Source organism: Rhipicephalus sanguineus, chromosome 1 (genome assembly GCF_013339695.2).
Source record: "Rhipicephalus sanguineus isolate Rsan-2018 chromosome 1, BIME_Rsan_1.4, whole genome shotgun sequence".
Classification (NCBI taxonomy): domain Eukaryota; kingdom Metazoa; phylum Arthropoda; class Arachnida; order Ixodida; family Ixodidae; genus Rhipicephalus; species Rhipicephalus sanguineus.
Genome location: NC_051176.1, coordinates 173,992,270 through 174,017,843, shown reverse-complemented (window position 1 = coordinate 174,017,843; position 25,574 = coordinate 173,992,270). Strand labels below are relative to the sequence as shown.

General features: G+C 44.0%; 1 protein-coding gene across 1 annotated transcript in view; it reads right to left on the bottom strand.

The window, feature by feature from the left end:
* Positions 1 to 25,574, bottom strand: part of LOC119402566 (trans-Golgi network integral membrane protein TGN38) — a 63,904-nt gene that overhangs the window by 20,321 nt on the left and 18,009 nt on the right. The window contains exon 3 of the mRNA XM_037669718.2: positions 13,188 to 13,469. Within this exon, the coding sequence (XP_037525646.1) occupies positions 13,188 to 13,469 (282 nt within the window). The remainder of the gene's footprint in view (positions 1 to 13,187; positions 13,470 to 25,574) is intronic.

The following is a 25,574-nucleotide window of genomic DNA, read 5'->3' as shown; positions in this document are numbered from 1 at the left end:
CGCGTTGCCTCATTCACCGGACTTATCTTGGTGGCTAGGCGGTACTGCGGTCTCCTGGGCAATTGAACCTGACTATTGGGGTAGCGACCACCACCCAATTCACCTCGGTTTACATTCGGGCGGAACTGGCCGCCTTCGCCGGCCTAGTCGAGTGGTGGATTGGGATCAGTACAGGGTATTTTCAGAAAGCACTATCTCTCGCTCTCTTTCGGATCCTTCAGATTGTTTAAGTGCGGCACTAGCACAAGCAACACGTGTGTCATGGGTGGATGAATCGCGACCTGCTCCAGATTTGCAGCTTCTGCGTCTATGGGCCTCGCGCCGTCAAGCAGAAGTAGCGTCAAAACGTGACCCTACAGCAAGTGCCATTCGGTTGGAAGCCCAACGCCTTCAAGCAGCAGCTCGCCGCCACGAACGCTGCCTGGAACGCGGCCGTTGGATGGACTGGTGCTCCTCACTTGGGCCTTCGGCGTCCAATGCCTCTATATGGCGCACCTTCCGAGTTATGGAACGCGGTCGGCGGCCTCCTGACCCCGCAGCCTGCGCCCTGTTAGCCTCTGGCCAGACTCCATCAGCATTCGCCGATATCGTCGCCCACACATTCTTTCCTGCGTTAGACATGGCACCGCCTCCATTCACTGCTCAGAACTGCTTGCCAGCGTATGCAGGTACGCTTCCTACGCTCGTCGATATAGAGGGCATACAGGCTGATTTCACTATGGCCGAATTCTTATCAGCAATAGACCAATCAAAACCGAGCAAAGCACCCGGGCCGGATGGCATACCTTATGAACTTTACAAAAACACGGAAGGCAAGGTTCTACATGTCCTGTTAGAGGCCATAAACAAAGCTTGGTCTACATCAGCCATTCCTGACTCTTGGCGGCATGCAGAAATGGTTCCCATTCCCAAACCAGGAAAGCCTCCAAAAAATATCGCACACATGCGCCCGATAGCTCTCACTTCAACATTGGGCAAACTGACCGAGCGTATGCTAGCGACACGCATCACGTGGTGGCTCGAGAGATACTCCTGGTATCACCCTGGCCAAATTGGGTTCCGTCCGCATCTGGGCACTGAGGATGGCCTTGCTTACCTCTCATCCATGGTTCTTGTTGGAGGTCGCTCTCGACGGATTCGCACCATTCTGTCTATGGACATTCGCAAAGCATATGATCATGTGAGCAATGATGCTATTGTGGAAATTCTTCACTGGCTCCAATTCCCCAGTCGAGTCTGCGCGTTTGTAAAAGCCTTTCTCCACGATCGCAGCTTTTCCATTCGCCTAGCAGGTCAACAAGTTGGACGGTTTGTTTCCAATAGAGGTGTCCCACAGGGATCTGTGCTAGCACCAGTTCTTTTTAACGTGGCCCTCCTCCCACTGGCATGGAAGCTGACGCTAATACACCACGCAAAATACATCATGTATGCAGATGACATCACCCTTTGGTCAGTGCACCCTGAAATCAGCTGTCAAGAACAAGCTTTGCAAGAGGCCCTCGACATAACTCATAACTGGTGCACCCAGATTGGGCTAGAAATCTCCAAAGAAAAAACGAAGTTTATGTCGGTTGCGAACAAGTATGGACGTCGTATACTGGGAGCTCGGCCTCTGCAGTTAATTTTGGATCAGCAGCCGCTACATGAAACTTCGAATCTCCGCGTGCTTGGCCTGGAAATTCACGCCACCGGATCTGCAGGACCTTGGGTCAAAAGTGCCAAACAGCAGGCATCAGAAACTATCCATCTCATACGACGGATTGCGAAGAAATCTGGTGGCGCTAACTCCAACATGACTCGCCTCCTTGTCCGTTCGATATTGCAACCGAGGCTCGTCTACCGCGCCCAGTTTCATCACCTCACGCTGGCAGAGTGGGCACGTCTAGAGGCGATTAACCACGAAGCCATGCGGGCCATAACTGGACTGCCACGTATCACTCCGTTAATAGTACTGCAGCAGGAGTCCCAACTAAATACCATTGACGAGTTAGTACACCAGCGTCGCTGTGCGCGCAACCTCAAGTCATCAACGTTCTGTTCGGTTGCTGCATTGGCGCGGTACATGGGCCAAGAAGTTCACCATTCCCCTTCAGAGACGAGCACTATTGCCCCGTGGAACAAAATGCAACTCACTGAAAACAAACCTCTTGGTCGCCTTTACAACCCGGTTCCACGCCAGGCGAACGCCCAAGTTTCCCGTTTGCTTTGTGCCGATCACCAAGATACCGCCACTCTCGTCGCCTATACTGATGCCAGTGTGAGTGGCACCACCATTCACACCGCTCTTGTATGCCCATCAATACCAGAGGCTTGCCAGACATGCTCGTATTTTGCGGATCCCGCACCACCGGCTCACCTTGCTGAGCTGGCTGCCATACGTGACGGATAGGCAGCACTGATACCTTTTCTTATACCTGACAGATGCTCTCAGATCATCATTCGTACGGACTCGACGCAAGCTATCCACGATATACGACGAGTGTATCGGTCAACGTCACTCTCGGACAGTATTCACCATCTTGCTGCCTCCGCATCTGTGCGGATACGTGTTCAGTGGGTGCCTCGGGCAGCTTTGCCGGACCTTGTCCAAACTGATTTGGCAACCCACCCACAAGTCACACCGCACCCACTACCGCATTTTCCTGAGGACGCTCAAGGACAGATGCTACGGGAAAAAGAAAGCCTCCGACGTACCACACGAGCTCTTATACCTCCGTGTGGGTCAGACCTCCCTGGTGGTTTAACCCGCCGAGAGGAGGTTACGTTGCGGAGGCTTCGTGTTGGGGTTGCGCTTACCCCATCCGTGACCACCCTTTGGGCGCAAAAGTGCCGCGGCCCGTACGGTAAATCGTGCCCATTTTGCGACGCCCCAATCAGCGATGTAACTGTCACACACCTATTGTGGACATGCACCGGTCTACAATTAAGCCGTCGCCGTCACCTACGTGCAACAGGCCTCAGGCCTGGCCGACCACCCGACCTTAACCGCTGGATTAGTGGACCTCACCACCGCTCGTTACTGGACTTCATACACGAAGCAAATTTATATGTGTATTTCTGAATAAATATTATGCCTAAGGGCAGACTTTCGAAAAAAAAAAAAAAAATGTATGCTGGTGAAGTCAAGGCATAAATACAGTGGGGGTAATATGCAAGTGGTGAACTAACAGTCACCTACAGCCAACTGAGGTGACATCTAAAACCAATTGAACTTCTGCAAAATAAATTGAAGCCATTCTATCTGTTCAAGCGACACCTGTAAATCAGGGTCATCCAATTCATATTTCATATCCATGTTATTACTAAGGGACTTTCTCCTAAGTGCTCATGAATGAAACCTACATAAGCTGCAGAAATCATATATTACTTCTATGAATGATGCAAGGGTGATATGTTTTTAATAATATGAAACACAACAATGGCATCAATGTGCAGGGGGGCATTAAATGAATTCTAAGGATAATTTCATGATTAGTTCATTTACTTTTAAACAATTAAATCCCAATTCTCAACATTTTACAGGTGTTATGCATAAATAACAACTGCAATGAAATTTCACTTTGACTAGTTTTCTTCTTAGCAGCATAAACAGCACCTAAGCAGACGATGCCTGAACCCAGGAATTGTCACTGTAACCAGTGCTCGGCAGTATCAAAGATATATGTATCTTAGATACTCTTTGGGTATCTTGTATCTGTATCATGATAACATCTTGGAAGGCACATATCAGTATCTGTATTTCCAATACATGAAATAAAGCATCGTGCATCTTAACATACAAGATACCGTGATTGCAACACTAACGTGCGAAATAATAAATGTTGGCTGAACTTTGCTTCTAAAGCTGATACCACTGCCACTAAGCCACCTGAATTGAACTAAAGGCAGTCACATTCCTTTATCTTTCTGCCAGAGTCCTCCAGCGAAGGCAGGCACCGAGCTCTGCGCGTCACTATTGGTGGAGCAGAGTCGTGCCGTCTCGACAAAAACAAGAGCATAAATGTCTATGCCCAGCTTACCTTTTATTTTCTCTTTTTTTTTTCTTTTTAGTTGTGTCAGTGCCATAACACTTGCTCAGAGCCACTGTCCTGCTGTGTACTCCAATGCGTGCAGCATCTATTGCGTACTTATGCAATATCAAAGTTTCTCCTGCATGGTGTCTCGTTATTAAGTCTGAAGAATGCAAGAATGGGGTTGCTTTGCGTCTCGTGGCTTTCACGCATCAGCGGTTTGAAGAATCGCGTGGATGTAAGCTTGGCTTGCATGTGATCAGATTGATATGCAACTAAGGTTCTAACAACTATAGCATCTTCGGTACCAATGATAGAAGATATAATAAACAAACATTTACCTAACAGAAGACATCTTGGCGTACCATATCTTTTTCTTCCTCCTATCTTTATTGAAAGAGTTTTAAAATCACAACTTTATTGTTAGCATATGTGCTTTCTTAGATGTCCTTCTTTTGCATCCCATAAATTACCTAGGTCTCTGTATTGCTTTTTTGATATCTATTTACTGCAACATGCATTTAGTAGCGTGCTGCCAAAATAAGCTCTCTGCTTTATTCTTACTTTCAACCTAATTTCTACTACTGTTTGCATATTTAAATTCCACTTGAGTTTACTGTTATGTCAGGGAGGTGATGAGGACAAATATAATGGTGCGTCGCTTTGCACAAAGGGGATAAAATGAATGATGCAAGGGTGATATGTTTTTAATAATATGAAACACAACAATGGCATCAATGTGCAGGGGGGCATTAAATGAATGACCTTTTATTTTCTCTTTTTTTTTTCTTTTTAGTTGTGTCAGTGCCATAACACTTGCTCAGAGCCACTGTCCTGCTGTGTACTCCAATGCGTGCAGCATCTATTGCGTACTTATGCAATATCAAAGTTTCTCCTGCATGGTGTCTCGTTATTAAGTCTGAAGAATGCAAGAATGGGGTGCGTTGTTTGTAGCAAGAAGGGATACCTTGGAACAGGTAGGCCGATTCGTCGCTGCAGAATGTAACGCGGTACCGCGTCGTAGCGGCTGTCGCTCTTGCGCGAGCGCGAGGCCTAGCCTTGCAGCATCGGACGATGGACAAGACGTTGAATAAGGAGCCGGCAAGGGACTACGCGCCTTGTGAATGAGCGCCAGGAGCACCTTTGCACAGGTCACAGCAATTTAAGAAGCGAGGAGTTCTCGTGGAGCAAAACAAGTGGCAAAAAAACCGGAGCGATGCACAGCCACGTCTGGGCATAATCTGGGCATGCCTGGAGTATAGAGGTAACAAAAATTCTGCTTACTACTTAGCAAAATAGCAAAATTCAATTTGCATTATAATAATGAAAGTTATCAGGATCTATCTTAAAAATATTAGAAAGGGGATTCGAAAACATCGTTATACCAAATGCTCCGTTGTTATCATGAGCGTCCTAACGAGCTGCTTTCCATGGGCACTGAATTCTATTGTCTTATCTTAACAGGCAAGTTGACAATACTTCAGGCTTAATTGTCATAGCCATTAGGGGTACCGCTTGTATCGTGTTTTAATACTTATTCACAGTGTTCGTTTGATACGGAACCGCCCATTTTACTTGTACAGTAAAAGCTCGTTAATTCGAATTCCATGGGAACGCTGAGCAATTTCGAATTAAACAAAATTCGAAATAATGAAAGTGAGCAAAAATGGGTGGATTTCGGGGGTGGGGGTACGAAAAATATTTATTGGCCAAAAAAGTCGGTGATGACCATCTGCTTCTTTTCTCTGAATGCCACAGCTGCGGCTCTCTGTTCCAGCGCGCGGACGCGGCACAGGGAATCCTCTTCACCCTCTTCAAAGCTAAAGAAGAGACGCGCCACATTAAGTGCCTCCATCACCGCAGAAGCTGACGGGCGCACAGGCGCTTCGTCATCTTCGTCTTCCTCACCTTCTGGCTCTTCAGCAACAGGCTGCGCACCGGCTACTTGAGCGATAATGTCCTCATCAGTCAGGGCACCACACACCGATGCACCGGTGTCAACTTCAACATAATCGGCAAAACGTACGCCGCGAAGAGTGTCGCGCAATGCCACTGGCATGAGCTCCTCAGCCCCGTCCACGTCGACGTCACAACTATCCTGCGCACTTCCAGCTGCAAATCCACTGTGGCGGAAACAGTTTGCGATTGTGGTCGCGGTCACCTGTTCCCATGCGCGCACCAACATGTGCATGGCAGTGAGCAGCGTAATGCCGAAGTCCTTCCTGTCGCCCGCGCACAAAATCATTCTCTCCAGCATGTGATGCCTATAAAAGCACTTGATGTTCCTTATCACAACCTGGTCCATTGGCTGTAGGGCCGCAGTCGTATTTGCTGGAACGAACACTAACTTTGTTGCTCTCAGCTCAACGTCGACTTTGTGCGCCGAACAGTTGTCGATGACAAGAAGAACGCGTCTGCCGCCCAGTTCCATTCGCCTGTCGAATTTCAGTAGCCACTTCCTGAATAGGTCACCTGTCATCCAGGCTTTCTTGTTTGCGGCGTACTCCGTCGGCAGTGAACGAATGTTTTTGAAGCACCGTGGCTTGAGTGCTTTGCCAATCACAAAAAGGGGGACCTTTTCCGTACCGGTCATATTTGCGGCGACCAGAACAGTGACGCGCTCTTTGCTGCGCTTGCCGCCGGCACAGCTGTCTCCCTTGTAGGTGATCGTCTTGTCTGGCTGCAACTTGAAAAATAACGCTGTCTCGTCAGCGTTAAACACATCCTGTGGTGAGTAGCTCTCCAAGTACTGCCGCAGGGTGTCGCTTCCCCAAGTAGCGCATGTTTCGGCGTCCACTTCCTTTGCCTCGCCGGATAACGTGCGGAATACGAGATTGTGCCGCTCCCTGAAACGATGAAACCATCCCTCGGAGGCGACAAAGTCTTCAATGTCCAAGCGCAGGGCGAAATCGGCTGCCTTGGCCATGATGATAGGGCCGCTCAATGCGATACTCTGGGCTCTCATTTCTTTAACCCAGATAATCAAAGTTGACTCCAGTTCCGGGAACTTCGCTGTCCTTAGCCTTTTTCGACTGGTGCCAAAATCCTCGGCTTCATAGGCGTTTTCAATGGCCGTCCTGTTGCGTATGTAGGTTGACAACGTGCTCGGAGGTATGCCGTGCTTCCTCGCAATTTCGTATTTGCTCGAGTTCCCTTGGTCAACCTCTCGCAAAATCTCCACCTTCTCCTTGACAGTCTTCGCGCAGTAGTTTCCCCGCCGCATCTTGCAACTTCGATGCGGAATAAGACGGCTTGACGGCGTGAATGAACAACGTGCTCGAGGAACAAAGTGACGCTGCCGGGTGCGGCCTAGGACTGCTAGGACTACTCCGCCGACTCCTCAGCGTCCCGCGGGTCCCGCGTATACAAGTGGCGCCAGGCGCTGAGATAGCGGGAGGGCTACGGAAAAAAAAAAAATTGCTCCCTGGATTTCGGAGGCCATACTTTGCTCGCCCTTTGCTCGGAGGCCACTTGAAGCTCGAAAAAACCGGTCGTGCCACCTATCGTTCGGCCGTAAAAGCTTCCACTAGTGTTTGACGATGATGACGCTCGGCGGCGCGCTTCGAATTATCCGTAGAGGCGGCAATTTCTGTTCGAATTACCGAATCGTTTTACACATGGTCTCCTATGCACTGCGGACCGGACTGCGGTGACCATTTCGAATTATCCAAAATTTTGAATTAATGAGGTGTGAATTAACGAGCTTTCACTGTATATGTTTGTTTTCCTCTTTTAGGCCTCCTTAAATTTTTTTTACTGTTACTAATCACCAGGTAATCAGAGCTATAAGTGGCAGTGATGTGAATAGCGGCGGTAGCCTGCAACGCTTAGTGTAAATATATAATATATCCGAGACGTTTCTGGGCCGCACATGTTCTCTCATACAAGACAAATTGTTAAAAGACTGCATGCTGCTGGGTATGTCACTACAAATGCTTTACGCCAGCAGATAAGTAGAACATGAAACGTCACTGCAGTTTTGTGTCATTTATGTCTACTTGATGCGTCACAAAAAATTTCGTTACCAGTGCTGTTGCTACTGTAAGCCTGTCCGGTGATCCGGTCGGTACTGCATAATCGGTAATACGTTTACAGACAAGGTAAAACTCCAGACCAGTATTTGCGCCATCATGCAGAGGCTCCTTATTGAAGTTCTTGTAGTTAGATAGCAACCCGCTAGTGGTCGGCAAGCAGAGCAGCAACTCCCATCAATTACAAAAGCGACAAGCAAAAACCGCTGACAGCCCAATGTATAAAGAGCTATCATGCTAGGCAATTAAACCAACCCCAATAAGCTGTTTCAGAATGAAACTAATATAATATGATTCAGAAATATGGAACTTTCGAGGTAGTAACAGATATTTCATTCAAATCAAACAAGGTTGGTCGCAGCTAATAAATTTACAAGCAAACAATTTTTTACACGTGAGTTTGCTGTAACATTACATAGATCTATAATAACAAATTTGCAAATGTATCCACGTATCTTAAGATACAATTGGAAAGTATTGTGTCAGATACAGTAATTGTGGAAGTATCGTGTACCTGTATCTCAAATACTTCTTGCTTGAGTATCTTCTATCGTATCACGATACAATTTCAAAGTATCTTTTCCCAGCCCCCGATTATGACATATGGCTCAGCACATTGCCCACTTTGGCTAGATCTGTCGCGAGTGACTAGCAGTATATAGCATGCAAGCAGTCTTTGCAAAGCTGCACAGCTGGTACTGCATAGTTTTCTTCTTAGCAGCCTATAAACAGCACCTAAGCAGACGATGCCTGCACCCAGGGCTTTTCAATATGACCTGTGGCCCAGAACATCGCCTCCACAATGAAAGGAGGCCTCCTTATCTCTTTAGAGATCTTGGTGAGGACACACCTATTCTAAGTCATGTCCTTGTCATGCACTGATAGCAGTGAGCGGTAATGGCACTATCTTTTTCAGTTTCAGTATCAAAAACAGCCATTTTTGCTAGGTATTCCAGATGCTTCTACCCATATTTCAAATGTCAAATTTTGCACAGAGGCACCTCTCAATATACACTAACTTCTAAAACATGTTTTTTTTAAATATGGTTTAACATTATCTCACATGACCTCTAAGTGCATGCTTGTTGTAATGCATCGGTCGAAGAAAAAACAGCCTTTTGTACTTTCCGCACTCTCAATCATGTTGAAGGAAGGAGACAAGGAAAGAGAATAACACCCTATAGGCCGAACTTTTTTTCAACCAACCCTCCATGAAGCGAATCTTTCCACTTTTACTCTCTCCTGTACCTAAAAAATTGCCTACTACATGGCCTCTAAGTAGAAAACTTTGACTGGTATGGACACCTCTCATTTTAATTTAGTAATTATTCAGCTGCTTTGTTAAGTGCTCTAAGCACATTCTCTCCTGATATGCTCATGTTTCAGTTGTTTGTTGCAACATTTACAGTTACCTAGTTATCTTCATCGCAGCATGTTAAATGTTGTTCGTGTACCAACTCTGTGTTTGTTTGTTGTTTTTAATTTCCAGAGAAGGGTGCATCACATACAGTGGTAGGAGAACCTAATGAGACATAATCACATGCTGGAACAGGCTTGAATGACCTTTGATTTTACAACTCCCTTCCTCCCAGCTTTCTGATTCCATGCTGACGATTTATTAGCGTATAAGCCAGTATGGAAATGGGGTTTCTGCATGTTCTAACTGAGCTACGTTACCTTTGCCTCAGCTTGTATTCCTTGCAAATACTAATCTAGCTATTGTCACCAGAACTGAAGTTGGACGAAAATAGGGAACAATATGGTGAGTAGTTAGAATATGTCATATTCCTTGCATTAAGATCGGCAAGCAGGTTGGCACCGAGTCTGCATTGGAGGTAAAATGTCATTTCTTCATGAGCTCGTGAAACATAAAGCTCCCATGAAAACTCCAAAATAGGGCTGCTTACATTCAACGGGCAATACCTCTAGAAAAACAGTCAAACGTTCTAGATTGATCCAGTACTTGCCTTTCATGTCACCTGAAAGAGCCCTGACACAAAATTTTGAAAGTGAGATAACTAGTGAGGTAGATTTGTGTGCATACACACAAGTCATCTACAAAATATCAACAACAAATATAGCCTACAACATATTTAAAATCAATTTTAAACATGTATCTTGCGCAATTGAGCATGAAACGGAGCACCTCACACCACCGACATCAACTTGCTTTTAATGTAAAGAACCAACAATCGCCTATGTCACAGGTTTGTGTTGGCTGCCATATTCCTAGCATATGCTCTTTGCTGCAGTTGTCAATGCAGTGCTTATGTGCATGTGCTGCCACGCATGCGTCTGTTTTTCGTGGTTACATGGTCAGCTGTGTTCATAAAAAAGCACTCTGGTCCCACCTCTCTCGACACACTCTGAAACTGTAAGCGGGCGCTATAAAAACGTCTCCAAATAATTAACCGTTGTACGCTCGAGCAAACGAGGCTTCCAGCTGTGTTATGTGGGTCATTAGCTGCTGACTGCAACCGAAAAAACAAGATAAGAAATTTTTGTGTCAATACTCCTTTAAAGTAAAGAAGTACAAATCAGCTATTAGATACATTATTGTCCCCTTCATTATATTTATTTTGCAGAGTTTGCCATCTGGCCGTGTTTCTCATTCAAAATAAACCAAGCACATAAAAGCAAATTTATTCTTTGACACATTGTGATTAATATGTTCCAGAAGTGGCAGCGTGTGGTAATTGGTAATGTTATGCCAACCTCATCAAACAAAATGTACAATGATGCTTTGACCACTGCATGCAAATCAACAACTGCTACCAACTGTACATAAAAGTATAGCCTATGCTGAATTACTTAGATTTGCACAGAGACATGTTCACACAATAGAAAGATTGCAACATTAAGTTCATGCTCAATGTGTATCCTAGCATGCTATAAGTACTTCAACAGTGTTTGCTGCTGAAATATTTTAAACACGAAGAAAATGCAAACAGCAAACACTGGGAAGAGAGAGAAGTAGACATGACGCTAGCTTGCAATTGCAAGTCAACATTGTGTGTTTCTTTCTTGTTTCACTTTTTTGTTTTTTCTTAATGCATAAGTTACCCCATGACCACATTTACTGAACACTAGAGTATTCATTTTTAATACCTGAAATAATGAAGGCAAAATGCTAGAGGACCGTGTACTTAGATTTAGGCGCACGTTAAAGAACCCCAAGTGGTCCAAATTTCCGGAGCCCTCCATTACAGCGTCCCTCATAATCATATTATGGTTTTGGGATGTAAAACCCCAACAATTATTTATTATTAATACCTGAAACCAGAAAAGTAAAATTGAAGGTGTTAACACTTTCGTGACCGCAGAATAATCGGCTGTTTTTGGCTAGTCCAGGAAATATTTTTTTCCTGCCACAGAATATACTTGATGCTAAAGTGTAGGGTATCAAACGATAGAGGAAGAATTGGTCTTTCCAACAGTAATTATTTAAAACAACGGATTTATTTCGAATATAATAAAAAAATTATCAAAGAAAGAAAAATGCCTCATAAAGAAAGAAAGATTCATAAAAACATCAATGCTACTCTACATAGGTTAAACATTTAAAAAAATCAAAATATACGTTTTGAACACAAAGCCCTCGTAGAATAATAGTGGAAATATAAGCTCTGTAAGTACAACGATTATTTACATAAATACAAGAATATAGGCACTAGTGCCTATCACGCCACCGCGCGATGCAGGTTCTCGACGCGGTGAAACAAAGGCTGGCTGCGCATGTTTCGGGAAAAAACTTTTTTTTTCTGTTCAACTTTCCTAGCATAGTTTGCAGTTCTGGTATTTTTCAATTTTCCTGTGTATTTGTTGAAATGAACAGTGTAGCCTGTTCCAAATCTGCAAAAATCCCTAACTGTACCCTCACTTGACCTCTTTCTCGCTCATATGCTGCCGAATACCATACCGAGCTTCACATTTCACCATTTTCTCATCCACTGAAAGGTTCCCACGGGGTTAAAAGATAGCGTAGAAAAATCGTTCATGTGTTGCAATAGAGAAGACATGTGGTGAAGCTTCTCGTGGGATGCGACGGTCAGCTTCTTCAGATCAGAGACATTCAAGAAGCCTTGAACCTTTTCCGTGGCATCACTGACGTTGGACGAAGGCCTGGAAATATGTGTCGTCGACACCAACACCAATGCAAGCGCGGGACTTCAATGATTACCATGTACAAATGGAGTGAGACGAACTTGCTCATCTTCTCTTCAGTAACCTCCCTCCATGGATCCGTCCCTCTCACTGTATGTTGGCTTTTCAAAAGTATGCATCCACGCATACTTATCTGTGTGTTTGCGTATCTCTCTGACGACTTCTGCGGTAAAAAACAACACGAAGACGCCGCCGCGCAGCACACCGGAGCGTTGGGTCAAAGTCCGCTCTGCGCCGTCTTCGCGAAGAGAATTGCGCTCTTTCTGCAGCCAGCGCCACATGCTCCCGCCCGAATGAAGTTAACACCTTGCAGATAACAGCTCTTATTTTAAGAACGCACCGGATACGTTTACATCGACGCGCGGCAGCGATAAAACGACCCGAGGGGAAGACGAAACATACCGGCGGACAGCTGCTGATGTTCCGGGGAGGTTTGACGCACTTTCGCTGTCCGTACTGAAGCCTGGCGAATCGAAGTCGTCTTCCCTGTCTGTGGTGCTACCATCATCCAGAGATTCCCGCTCATATTAATCGGAATCCGTCAAAATTCGCCGTTTCTGTGGAGCACCCGCGAGCGGTGTCGACGCGAAGTCTGAAACAACGAGTGCTCACCTACCCGACTGCGAACGAGCTTTAAAAATCTCCCCGCGGTGGAAAAAACAAACTTGCAAACAAAACTGATAAAAAACATGTTATTTTATGCTTTGTATTGCGTTAGCTGTCCAGAACCGCTCAGAGAGTGCCAAAACTTGACCTTGAAGTCATCGATAACATACTATCAATGGGAATAGGCGCGGTCACGAAAGTGTTAAGCACAGTATTCATTAACTGCATTAAGTTAAGAGAAATGCCACATTCTACTGAGTTCATTTCCAATATGATTCGGGGTTTTGCACACTAGCCATCAACTGTGGATTATCGAAAACATAGCAGATGTAGCTCGCTTTTAGTGAGCTGCATGCTAGCAAAAACGTGTTCTCACCTTGAGGAGGTTGAGTTGGCAGAGGTTTTGTCCCACGAGTGCTAGTTTGTGCAGATGCAGTAACCTTCGGAGTAGTTGCTGCTGTTGTCTCCTCAACTTTGGGATTTCCTTGGGGTTGGCTACCACTCACAGGTGATTCCAAGTTGTTTTCAAGATGCTTTTTGCCGATATTCTTGCTGGTTTCAATTTTTTGCAAATTATTTGCAGCATTTTGCTCATCAGCCATGACTTTAGGTGCTGGACCTTTAACTCCATCATCCTTGTCCACATTAGATGAGTCCACTAAAGCCAAGGTTGCACATGAAATAGTGAAATGTCGAAAATTAGTGCGCTAGACACTGCTAGACATGTTGCATAACACTGGTACACCCTATCAGATTGACACTAGTCACCACTGTAGCTTAAGAAACTACAGCAACAAGCACATGGTTGCTCTGAGCTGTTAGTAACCTATATTAACTCTTTCCATACCAAGGGAAAAATAGGCGTATTTTGTAGATTACACTAGATCTTTTTTGCTGAAGGAACTACTGCACCTAATATCTTATGTCATACATCAGCGAAAAGCAGAATGAAAGAACTTTTCACTCAAGCTCTATTAATGAGATGCATGTTATGCAAGCAACATAAATTGCCAAATTAAATATTACAGGACAAAATTGAACAGAGTTTGTAAAGACACGCTTCTATCTTCTAAGACAAACATGTAACAGGCATTATGATATACAAAATGTACTGTCATCTAATAGGCACCATTCCTGAATAATTCAAACTGCTTCATTGAACAGAACTTTCCTTACAAAAATCTTACTGTAAACACTACAATTAGGCGTGTCATGGGGCAAAGCAGTTCCTTGATGTAAAGCATAGCGTAATGACGCATGTCTTGTATTAAACTCTTGTTTCTGCTTGGTTTTCTAATCGCACTCCAATTTCTTACAGTTTTTATAAGTTTCCATCTTGGCAGGCTGGTGCTGTAATGCGAACTGAGACGGCCCAAAGCAGAAAGCCAAGCTGATCAATGTGACGGACTGGTTTGCATCGTTGTTGCTCTCACAGCCATAGTCCAACCAAAAAGCAGCATCCTCAGACTCGCTGCTGCTCATTAAATCAATAAAATCAGCCACATACACGCCGGAATGCCGATATCTGCGATCTTTCTGGCAGCGGCCATTTTCGTTTTCCTCTTAGACGTAAACTTCAGAGTGCATTAAAAAATCAAGGCCACTTGGGAAAAAAAAAGCAAACTACATAAAGAAGAAAACTATAGTTTTTCTCCTTCATGGCAGATGGCACAGCATGACCGTGAACAGCGCGGAATGTCTCAAAAGCGGCAATTCAAACCATCGATGGCGGGCTATCGATGCCCTATGGGAGCGGTACGGAAAGAGTTGACTTGTCTTCTATGAATATAAGCCCAATTTCCTCCTACGCTTCTGCAAAACCCAAATCCACTCAAGGTGTTCCAAGTAGATTACAGGGTTAAAAAAAAACGACTCCCCCAGCAACATCATACACACAAACAAAAATCTCCTTGCCTGGTTTATCATCTAAAGAAACAACAAAGTAATTCTCAAATGCTATCCATTAACATTAATGGTGGCTTTGCGCTTAGTGTAACCCTGACAGAAGGAATAAAGAATGATGAAAAAAAGATCAACCAGTGGATGTTTTTGGTGCAACATGTATGTCCACTTGTCAATCTTTTATCGTCGTTCTTTATTCCTACCATCAGTGTTACAATAAGCACAATTGGACCATGAATGTAAACCAACTAGCCCCAAAAATTGCTTCACTATCCATTAACATTTTCTTCAAAAGGAACATAAATCAACCAACGTACCAAAGTTAGTTCAGCCTAACTTTCCTTTCACAACAAACTTTCATTTTAGTACCAATACCTTTTCATTATTCTAAGAGTTTTCCAATGAACATATGGGTGCCACCATCTTGCAGGGCTAGTCCATAAAGTAATGAAAGTGGCTACCGCACAGTGCTGCAGTCACCAGTAGCATGCTTTCCAGAGGCAAGATTTGTGATGGGCGTTTTTGGCTAAGTAATGCATCAGGCAGCAGTTGCAACCGAGCGCCGACACAGTGAGGATCTGAAGTAGCGGAAAAGCTGATTTTGAGTTTTTGTCGAGGCAGAAAACGTAAAAAATGAAGCATTCTCTGGAGCAGTGGAACGCAATTAAATTTTGCTTTCAACTGGGCAAAACTGCTTCCGAGGCGCTTCCCTTGGTTAAGACGTGGCAATGGGAATGCTAAATTTGGTCAAATTGTTCAATTTTTCAATTAATTTTTTTCTGCAATCCTGAGACCATGTTTTAAGTCATGGTGAAATATTAGACGAAAATAAGCAGTAGAAGTTGAAAAAAAGAGCATTTCACTAGTGTGCTGTCATCGAAAACTATGAGAAAATTGGGCTTTAGAAAATGCAAATCTGAAGTTTTCCCTTGGCACAGTGCCACTATATTGGTGTCATCATAAAGAGGACAGACAGAGCTAAAGATAGCCGCAAAGCTGCATTTCTCCAATGAAAAATAAAACCAGCTTCCTTCCGAGTTCCATTTTCTTAGCTTTTAGCTCCATTTTCTTCGAGCTCCATTTTCTCAGCTTTCACTTTTTGAACAGTTGCTGTCAGTCATTCCTGTGCCATTTCACAACAAATAAAGATATAACCATTCCGTTTTCAGTGCTTAGATCCTGAGACATTGGTGAGTGCCGTAAAGCTGTCCATATTTGTCTGCACGTCATGCAGATTTTTATAATTGGCTTTTTGTAAAAGTTGTTAGTAAGACAATATGTACAAGAAATTTCAAAAACTTTTGTGTGTGCTTATTTGAACATTAAAAAATAAACCAATAGCATTACGGCACAGAATGGGCCCTTGTGAATATCCTTATGCAAAAATCTTGATGAACTTATGTCTAATTCATTAATTAATTTTGGGATGACACTGAGAGTCTATCAAGTGTTGTAACTCAAAAACTGCAGCAGATAGCTCAAAACCGATTTCAGTTATGATATCAGCACAACATATCACATCTGCATGCCAAATTTCATCACTTTACTCCATAAATAACAAAGACAGTTTTCACTGCCACGTCCCCCCTTCAGGAGGCTTACAAAGATGATGCCCTATCAACGACCAAGGTTTTCCAGTGGTTCAGTGAGTTCAAGTACAGATGAGAGACTGTTGAAGACATGGAGCGATCTGGATGCCCTTCAAGGAGTGGTTCGAATAAAAATGTAGCCAAATTAAAAAATATCCTGGACTCCAACCATCATTTCAGTGTCAGATAAATCGCTAAAGACCTCAACAAGTGCAAAACAACAGTTTACAAAATTATTTCTGAAAATTTGAACATGCAGAAGGTTTGTCCGAAATTGGTGCAAACGTGTTGAGTGATGAACAAAAACAACGATGAGCTGACTATTCCCGTGAGAGGGTGGTGTAGTTAGAAAGTGAAGTGGACCTTTTAGATAATGTAAAAACAGGTGACAAATCACGGATGTTCCAGTATGACCTCGAAACCAAGCACCAAAGTTCGGAGTGGCACATCATAAACTCCCGGTGCCGTAAGAAAGCAAGACTGTCGATGTCCAAGGTAAAGACAATGTTCACTGTCTTTTTTTGACAAGCGTAGGGTGGTCCACAAAGAATTTGCACCTCTGGGATGAACTGTCAGTGCCATGTGCTACAAAGAAGTCCTTGTGTGCCTTCACAGAGCCGTCCAATTGAAACGATCGGAGACTGCCTATCTCTGGAAGTTCCACCACGACAATGCTTCAGACCACACCACCTTCGTTGTGACCACCTACCTGGCCCAGATAGGAATTGCAACCTCGCCTCAGCCACCATATCCCCCCAACATGAACCCAGCAGGCTTTTTCCTGTTCCCAAAGCTCAAGAGAAGCCTGAAAGGCCACCGTTTCGATGAGATGATGCTCTTGAGAGACTTGGTGCAAATGACATGTCCGTTTTACAAGGCCACCTGTTCTTTAATAGCTCTCTCTCGACGTTTAAAATTTTGAAAAACGTCAACTGCAGTATGACTGAGTCTTTTATATGACATCCATTTGTGAAGCAGCTCTTTGAACCTTGCCTGCTGCCCATGGTCTAGTTCTTCCAGTGCCTCCTTCATCGCGCTCACCATTTCGTCCTTCAGTCTGTTCATTTTTCTTATCCCACCATTGCTACTAAAATGTAACGAGGAGAACCTTGCCGGCTTGAAAAACACCTTAATAGCTATGATCCACAGCCATCATTCCCTGTTCTGACTCCTCGTCCTCTTCATATTTCTCCTTCTCTTGTCCATCTGCTGTGCATATCGCAAACTTCTTGCATTGCGGTCCAATACAATATGTATTAATCAGATCAATAAAATTATTTTTACCAGACCCAGTCTCATTGCTTTACAGACAAACCCTGTACAGTGACCAGTTTACTGTGTCAATTTGATGGGAACATACAGAACACCAATATTTTGGTATAATGGCCATGCAACGAAGACCCACAGGCTCACAGGAAGCCCTGCTAGTATTTTCCACACCTCAAAGCAGAAGAAAAAAGTTTCATGGGCAGGGAGGTGCTAACATAAAACATGACATAACAAAGCATATTCAATTGTGGCTTGTTGAACCGGTACTAACACCATTAAAGACACTTAAGTGAAGATGCATGTTGCAGACCATATAATATGGCAGCTATTACAGCACTTTGCCAGAGTCCAGAGGTTTAAGTCAACGAATGCAGAATGGGAAGAGATAGCTAGTAGCTCTATTAATTTTGGCATGGACTACTCTGTGCCTTGAGTACCTTTACATTTCTTGTGGACACCACTGGAGTTCAATACTACTATGCTTCATGCAACAGCAAAATGCAACACTAAATAAATTAATAATAAGCCTTCCCAAGCAGCATTCTGATTAGCAGTATCAAGCAATGGCCTGGGTTTTTTCCAGTACAGCCTCCAGCGATGTACCTAGATAGTACCACAGCAGGCAGCAGTGAATTCTATGTCGTGTGGGATGGCCCTGCTGTGAATGGGATGGGCAAGAACCTTTGTTATACACTAGAATAAAGGTGTTTTATTCTAAACGATATTTTATTTCTCACACGAGGAAAGAGAATCGTGGCTTCAGTGGGACATAAATTTATATCACTAGCACATCTTCATGGTTTGCTTGTATTAACATGTATGCAGAAATACAAATGAGCTTTTTTTATTCTCTGCTAAGAAATATTATTTGGTGCAAGCAATTTGGATTGGAATTTTTGGAAACGATTATACCAAATATCAAAATTGTCTTTAAAGGGCCTTGTAAAGCAAACCTTTTTCTATGCAAGCCCAAAAACACATTTCATGCGAAAAAGGTCACTGTATGCATAACTACTTCATTTAATGTTTTCATACTCCAGCTTGCGAACTACCTGAAAAATTATCTAAGTGCAAGTAAACAAACAATTACAATGAAATTTGCCCACAAGAAAAATTTTGGACAAAACAATTAGTTTACAGTAGGACTGAAAATTGGGCTAGGTAGTTGGTATCAGCGCTTGTGTTTTGTGTGTTCCTTCATGATTTTGTCTCACTCCATGGTGCCGTTTCGTAATTACGAATTAGTTTACAGGCAAGATTATATTTCTCCTAGTGATAAATTGTATTTTACTAAACTGAACCAAGACATTATCAAGATCTGCCACGTTCAGCAATCATGATTTTGAATAATTATTAAAGTATTCTGATAATCAACTCACTGAATGCAAAATGATATCAATGTTGATGGTGTTTCAATGGACAACTGATAAATAAATACAGCTCCTGACTTTTAAAAGGGCACTTTTTCTTTCTATGAAAGTGAATGGACCCTTACAGCTCCTCTTATATATGCCTTCAAAGACTGTAGTATAACTGCAAAAGTTTTTTGAGGGTGAATTCTGAAAGGACAGCTCCCTCTTTGCACTGAGCCCACTTACATAAGTGATATCAATACTCAAAAGGTTATTGATCAAGCACCAACTAAGGACATTTCAGAACTATGGAGTCTTAGGATGCGGCAAAGTACTGTGAGGGCGTCACTGGGCACGGGGATGTGAAGGGACACAACTGTCAATGGGACACCCGCCACGGTGGTCTAGTGATTATGGTGCCCGACTGCTGATTCGAAGGTCGTGGGATGGAATCCCGACCGTGGTGGCCGCATTTTCAATGGAGGCGAAAATGCTTGAGGCCCATGTACTTAGGTTTAGATGCACGTTAAGAAGCCCAAGCGGTCAAACTTTTCGGAGCCCTCCACTGTGGCGTCCCTCATAATCATATCGTGGTTTTAGGGCGTTAACCCTTTTGGGCGCCACCTATGAAGAACTGTCTGTAAATGCGTCAAACTCGCACAAAATTATTTCAAGGCACTCAATAGTCTATTGCATCAAAAATAAAGTCATAATATGTTAATTTGTGTGTGTTACAGTAACTTATCCTAATTAAGTTGTAATTAATTATCTATTTAACCTTAAGTCATTGATGCTCTGTTTTGGCATAAATAGAATGAAATCTCAGGCTAGAAAATGGGTGCCAGTTCATTTTTGGTTATGTCCATTTAGAGCAAAGAAAAATTATATTTTTCACATGGCTCGCAGGAAACGGCACGTCGAACATGGTAGTGCATTCAGCAAAGTGATCATTTGCAACAGTACAATGCAAAAATGAAGTTATATGAAGGCACATTTATTGTGTAGGGGGTTCAATTCATCCAAACCTCAATGGAGCTTGCTCTTTCTTAGCCCCTGGTAGACGCAACTAGCCAAAACAAGTTGAGTACACAATTGTGTACAAAGTGCCTCAAAGGGTTAAACCCCATCAATTATTATTAACTATTAATGGGAAGTAGTATGGTCAGCGGCAGTGTTGCGAAGAGTCAAATCTGTGGTGATGTGTGAAGACTTTGAGACACAAAATTATGATTGTACACACCACAGCACATAGCGATTGAACATGGTCAGAGATTTCTTTAACCATGGTGTGACAAGTGGCAATTTGAGGCAACTAGACCTAAAAAGTGAAGGCTCGTTCAAGCACTAGTGGAGGACAAGACAAATGGTGCAGTGGCGGGCAATACCAAGATTCCACCTTCAACATATAACTGCTTATGTCGACCCCTGGAAGTGGAAAAGCACTTCACTGCAATAGCAGCAGCTGGTAGAGTTTCTGGAAACTGAGGAAGAGTGTAAACATCTGAAAGATGTCAAGAAAGATACGCCTTGGCTAAAGGCAGTAATATATCAGATATATTTTCCTGACATACATAGAAGGCACCCTAAAAGTTGCTTGCCTTCTCACACCTCTCAGAGATCTGGTGTCGAAGATAGAATGCAATCATTTTCTTCAGTGGCCCTGAATTGTTCAAAACTCCGAGACATGTCCAGAGACATTTCACATGGCTAGACATACGAGCAGATACGTCAATGCTACATGCAGCACTGCCAGCAGTGTCAGGCATTCAAGCCTCATCGATGAAAACGAAGAGGACTAATGAACAGTTCTTGGGCCAATCAGCCAATGCAGCACCTTAATTTGAATCTTATGGGGCCAGAACAGACTGACCCTTGTGGTGCTCGATACCACAGCTGATTTGACAATGTTATGAAGCCTGACATGTATCCCCTTCCTCGTCTTGACAACGCCTTAGACCGCCTACCTGGGGTGCAGTTCTTCACCACCTTGAACCTGCTATCCAGATACTGGCAAGTGGAACTCAATCCAAAAGAGTCAAAAAAAGATTGCCTTCATAACATCTGATGGTCTCTGTCAATTTACCTGCATTCCTTTCGGCCTCTCCAATGTTCCCATGACATTTCAAGAGCTTATTGACTACGTTCTTAGGCACATAAAGCAGAGAACAGCACTGGTATGCTTAGATGACATTATCGTTCACACTCCAACTTTCGACAAGCATCAAAAAAGGCTAGAGCTTGTATTGAATGCCCTCAAAAAGGTAAATCTCTAGATCAAGCCTTCTAAATGTTATTTTTGCAACGGGCAATCAACAGACAACACTGTGCGCAACCAACAGAGCAATGCCGTCTTCTTGTGTCCTTGCCGTGTAGTTAGACAAGCGGCATGTTCTGCTTGAGTTCTTCATAGTAAAGAAGAAGCAAGCAATTTTGGACCTCGAGTATAGTGAGCAACTTGGTCTGGTCAACAGTCAACGTGGTGGACAACAGCGACAGATACGCAAGCCTAAAGCAGACATACCCAAGGCTATTCACCGGCATTGGAAGGATGCGGCGCAAGTACAAAATGGTGCTTCAAGAGGACGCTGTCCCTGTGTTACAGCCAACCCCGCGTGTTCCTTACATGCTCAGAAAACCACTCAAGAAAGAGCTCGACCGGATGTGTGCCACGAATATCATTGTGAAAGTGGAAGAGCCGTCAGGCTGGGTAAGTCCCTTGGTTATCGCGAGGAAGAAAAATGGAGACTTAAGAGTTTGCATGGACCTGCGGGCATTTAACAGGGCAGTGAAAAGAGTACACTTTCAGTTGCCACGCCGGGAAGAAATCAAGGGCGAGCTTGCGCAAGCAAAGTATTTCAGCAGACTTCACACAAACAGCGGTTTCTATCAAATTCCTCTAGATGAAAAGACTTCAGAAATCTGCACATTCAGTTCCCCGTTCAGTGTTTTCTGTGTGTTTCGCATTCAAAAAAAGGAGGATGCAACGGGCAATCAACAGGACAACACTGTACGCAACCAAGAGAGCAACACCTGGCAACGCTGTGCAGAAACATTCTTTTTGTTATCAATAAACCAGTCTTCTTGTGTCCACCACTGTGTAGAGATGCTTTCTACAAGACGCTCGATACAATTTTGGCATCTCTGTGGTGACATTCTTGGGCAATCTTGTAAGTACTCATGGCCTCAGCCCTGACCCATCCAAAGTAAGTGCATTGGTCACCATTCAACCATCGACTACGACTAAACAGGTCAAAGGTTTCTGAAGTTTTGCATCCTATTTCTACTGTTTTGTCCTTAGCTTTGTAGTATGTAGCAGTCCACTGAAGGAGTTACTCAAGAAGGGTACCCAATGGCACTGGGGCCCACAGCAAGAAGCCACCTTCACAGACCTTAAAGGGGCCCTGCAATACTTTTTCCCAGTAATCGTCAAATGGCTTTATCAAAAGAGCTTATTGCCTCACGAATCGACTGCCACAAAAATTTTTAGAATTCATCAAGTACCAGTGTAGTTACAGGGATTTGCCGCTTGCTTCAAGCGCTTTCTCTTTTCTCTCGTACCAGCGAGCGCACTAAAAGATATGCAGGGAGGGGGATGACAAAGGGGTAAGAAGATGCGTCCCTTTGTCAGTGCGCGTCATGACCTTGAGCACTTCCTTTTCTTTTTTTTCTTCGAATGCGTGGCTCACTTCCAGTGTGATAGCGAGTGCACGCGGGCATGTGGCGACATCCTGTGGTGGCCACGGTAACTATACAGCTCAGAATGCTCAAATAAGCCAATGGCCGTGGATTTGGGTATATGACACAGTAATTCGGGTATATGGCATCATTTGTAGAGAGAAGAGGGGGTGATTCCTAGCTGACTTTAAAAATTTATTGTAAATTCCAGGTCGCATGCTGCGCTGTAATGTCTGGCTCACGTGTTGTCAGGAACCTAGACTACCGATTGGCAGCGTTTTCTGACCATGCTGAAAAAGTGGTGCAGGGCCCCTTTAAAAGAGTACTGACACAAAATTTCGAAGGCAAGATAACCTGTGGGACAGATTTGTGTGCACACACATGCTTCATCTACAAAATATCAACGGATATTATAGCCTAGAACATATTTAAAATCACGTTTAAAATGCGCGTCACGCCACTCCACGCAAAATGCGCCTTTGGTGTTCTTGTAAACAACCAACTGCCACCTGCGTCACGAGTTTGTGTTGGCTGCCACGATTGTTGCAGGCACTCTCTCCCACTCTCTCCTAGCAGACCTTTTCAACGGAAAGAAGGGGAGACTTGCACGGGAGTACAAAGGCTGATGTCCTTGCCTCAGCAGTGCATCTTAGGGGGGTCACGCATATTTACAACGTCTCAGAGGGCATTGTAGCAGCACCCAGGAAGCCTTCATTGAAAAGAGTTGTCGATGCGATGCGGTGCTCATGTGCACGTGGTTTTGTGTGCTCACATAGCCAGCTATGTTTACATAAAAACCACTCTGGGTTCCGCCTCCCTCGGCGCTCTCTGAAACCGAAACTGCGACTGGGCGCTATAAAACAGTCTCCAAATAATTAACGGTCGCACGCTCGAGCAAACGAGCTTTCCAGCCATGATAAGTGGGTCGTTAACTACTTATTGCAACAGAAAAAAGAGGATGTAAAATTTTGGTGTCAGTGCTCCTTTAAAGGGACACTAAAGGCAAACGCTAAGTCGATGTTGATTGCCGAAATAGCATTCCAGAAACCTCGTAATGCTTATTTCGTGCCAAGGAGATGCTTATTTTGAAAGAAAATCACATTTTAGTGGTCCGCAGAGCGTAAGCGCACTTCAAATCGCCCGCCTAGAAAGGGCTTCCTGACACAGCGTTTGCCTTGCCCAACATTGTCCACCTTTACTTCCCGGCAGCCGACGCTGCTATTAATGCTCTGAAGGGCCCATTACAAGCCTTGCCCAAGTTGCGGTTGATCTCGTAATCCTCTGCATGAAAGTGCAGCGAGCACACGCACAGATTTCTTGGTTGTTTGGCACAGGCACTCGGCCACTTTGGCGTAGGGGTTTATTTGCGGCACCCATTGGAAAGTCACGTCAGTTTCTTTGCTGCAGCTGCTGTTGCTCAAGTGGGGCACACCATTCAGGCACCCGGCAACATAACAGGGATGCAGCATTTTGTCGAACTTTCCATTGAGTGGCTTTCATGAGCATTGCAAAGCACATGCAACAGTACACGATAACGAAACTACCACTGAGACGCGACCGCGCAAGCGCAGAGCAGCCCGGCGAAAACGGAACTGCTAAACCACCCGCGCAATCCTCCCTGGTAACGCCAAGCTCTTTTTTCCATGAATGAAACAGAAACGCACAAGCAGCATTTTATTACGTCTAGTAATGAACGGAATGTTTTTTTTTTATTATAATAGTTTGAGTACTAGTGATTATTTGTAGCCGGGAGTCTTGACGTCATCGGGCTCATTCCAAGATGTCCTACTGGTGGTGCATATCGTGTCCTACACTTACCTTAATTTCTCGATTAGTAGAGCACTGCTGTTGATAATACTGACGTTTTAGGCGTTTTCAAACATTCACGTTTCACTCTGACATAAATTGTTATTTGTCTTTAGTGTCATTTTAAAGGTGTCATGAACCACTTTTCCAAGTAATCATTGAACGACCTCAGTATCGGAGTATCGCATGAAATTTCTTGAATCCATCAAGAACGAGTGGAGTTACAGGGATTTGTCGCACACTTTAACCCTTTGAGGGTTTCTGCCGTACATGTACGGTGGCGGTTTTCTGTCCCACAAGGTCTTTGCCATACAGGTATGTTTTTGAACCTCTGTTTGAAATTTCACGCCGTAATAACGACGCATGCTCACTGGGCGGTGCTACCACCACCTAGGACTTGAAAGAAGCGTTTGAAATTTGATTGTGCTACCTTCTTGCGGAGAGAAACAGAACTGATTTCTAGCTTCAGCGCATCGCGCGGTCTCCGGCAACAGCGATGGGCAACAACCTTTCGTGGTTTGGTTTCGCTGCGTGATCGCAACAGAGACACGCAAAACTTTATTTTTATCTTTATCGGCACTGCCTTGCAGGGCAGCAGACAATGGCGTACCAACTCGTTCGCGAGTGGGGGGGGCTGGCATCGCTCACTCGGTCCGCGATATATATATATAGTGAGAGAGAGAGAGAAAACTGCATTTACTCTCAATTTGACGTGATTTTTTACATTCATAGAGATCTTTGAAATCAAGGCCGAAGCTGTCCAAAGCGATTGTGCAGGCTGGGCTGCCGTTTACCGCGACAACACAGCAGTGTTTAACAACATTTTGGAAATATTACCGCGAAGTTTAAAAAGTACAGCCACCTTTAACCTGTTCTTCACCTGAGCATTTCATCTGCAAACTTCACAGTTTCAGTTTGGCCTTTTAAATACGGTGAGTATGAAGAACCTGTTATGACTCTAGTACATTAAATTCTCACTTATTAAACAAAACGCGTGGCTGACAAGCAAGGTACTTCGCAGAAGTCTTCAGAATAAGCCGAGTGCCAATTTCTTTACTGTTAGAGCCCTCTCATATAGAGTACTTCTAAAGAAAAGACCAAGTTCTGTCGAATAATATCCATAGCAACCACATTGAGGTGGTTGTGTATACGATAAGATTGTAAATGACT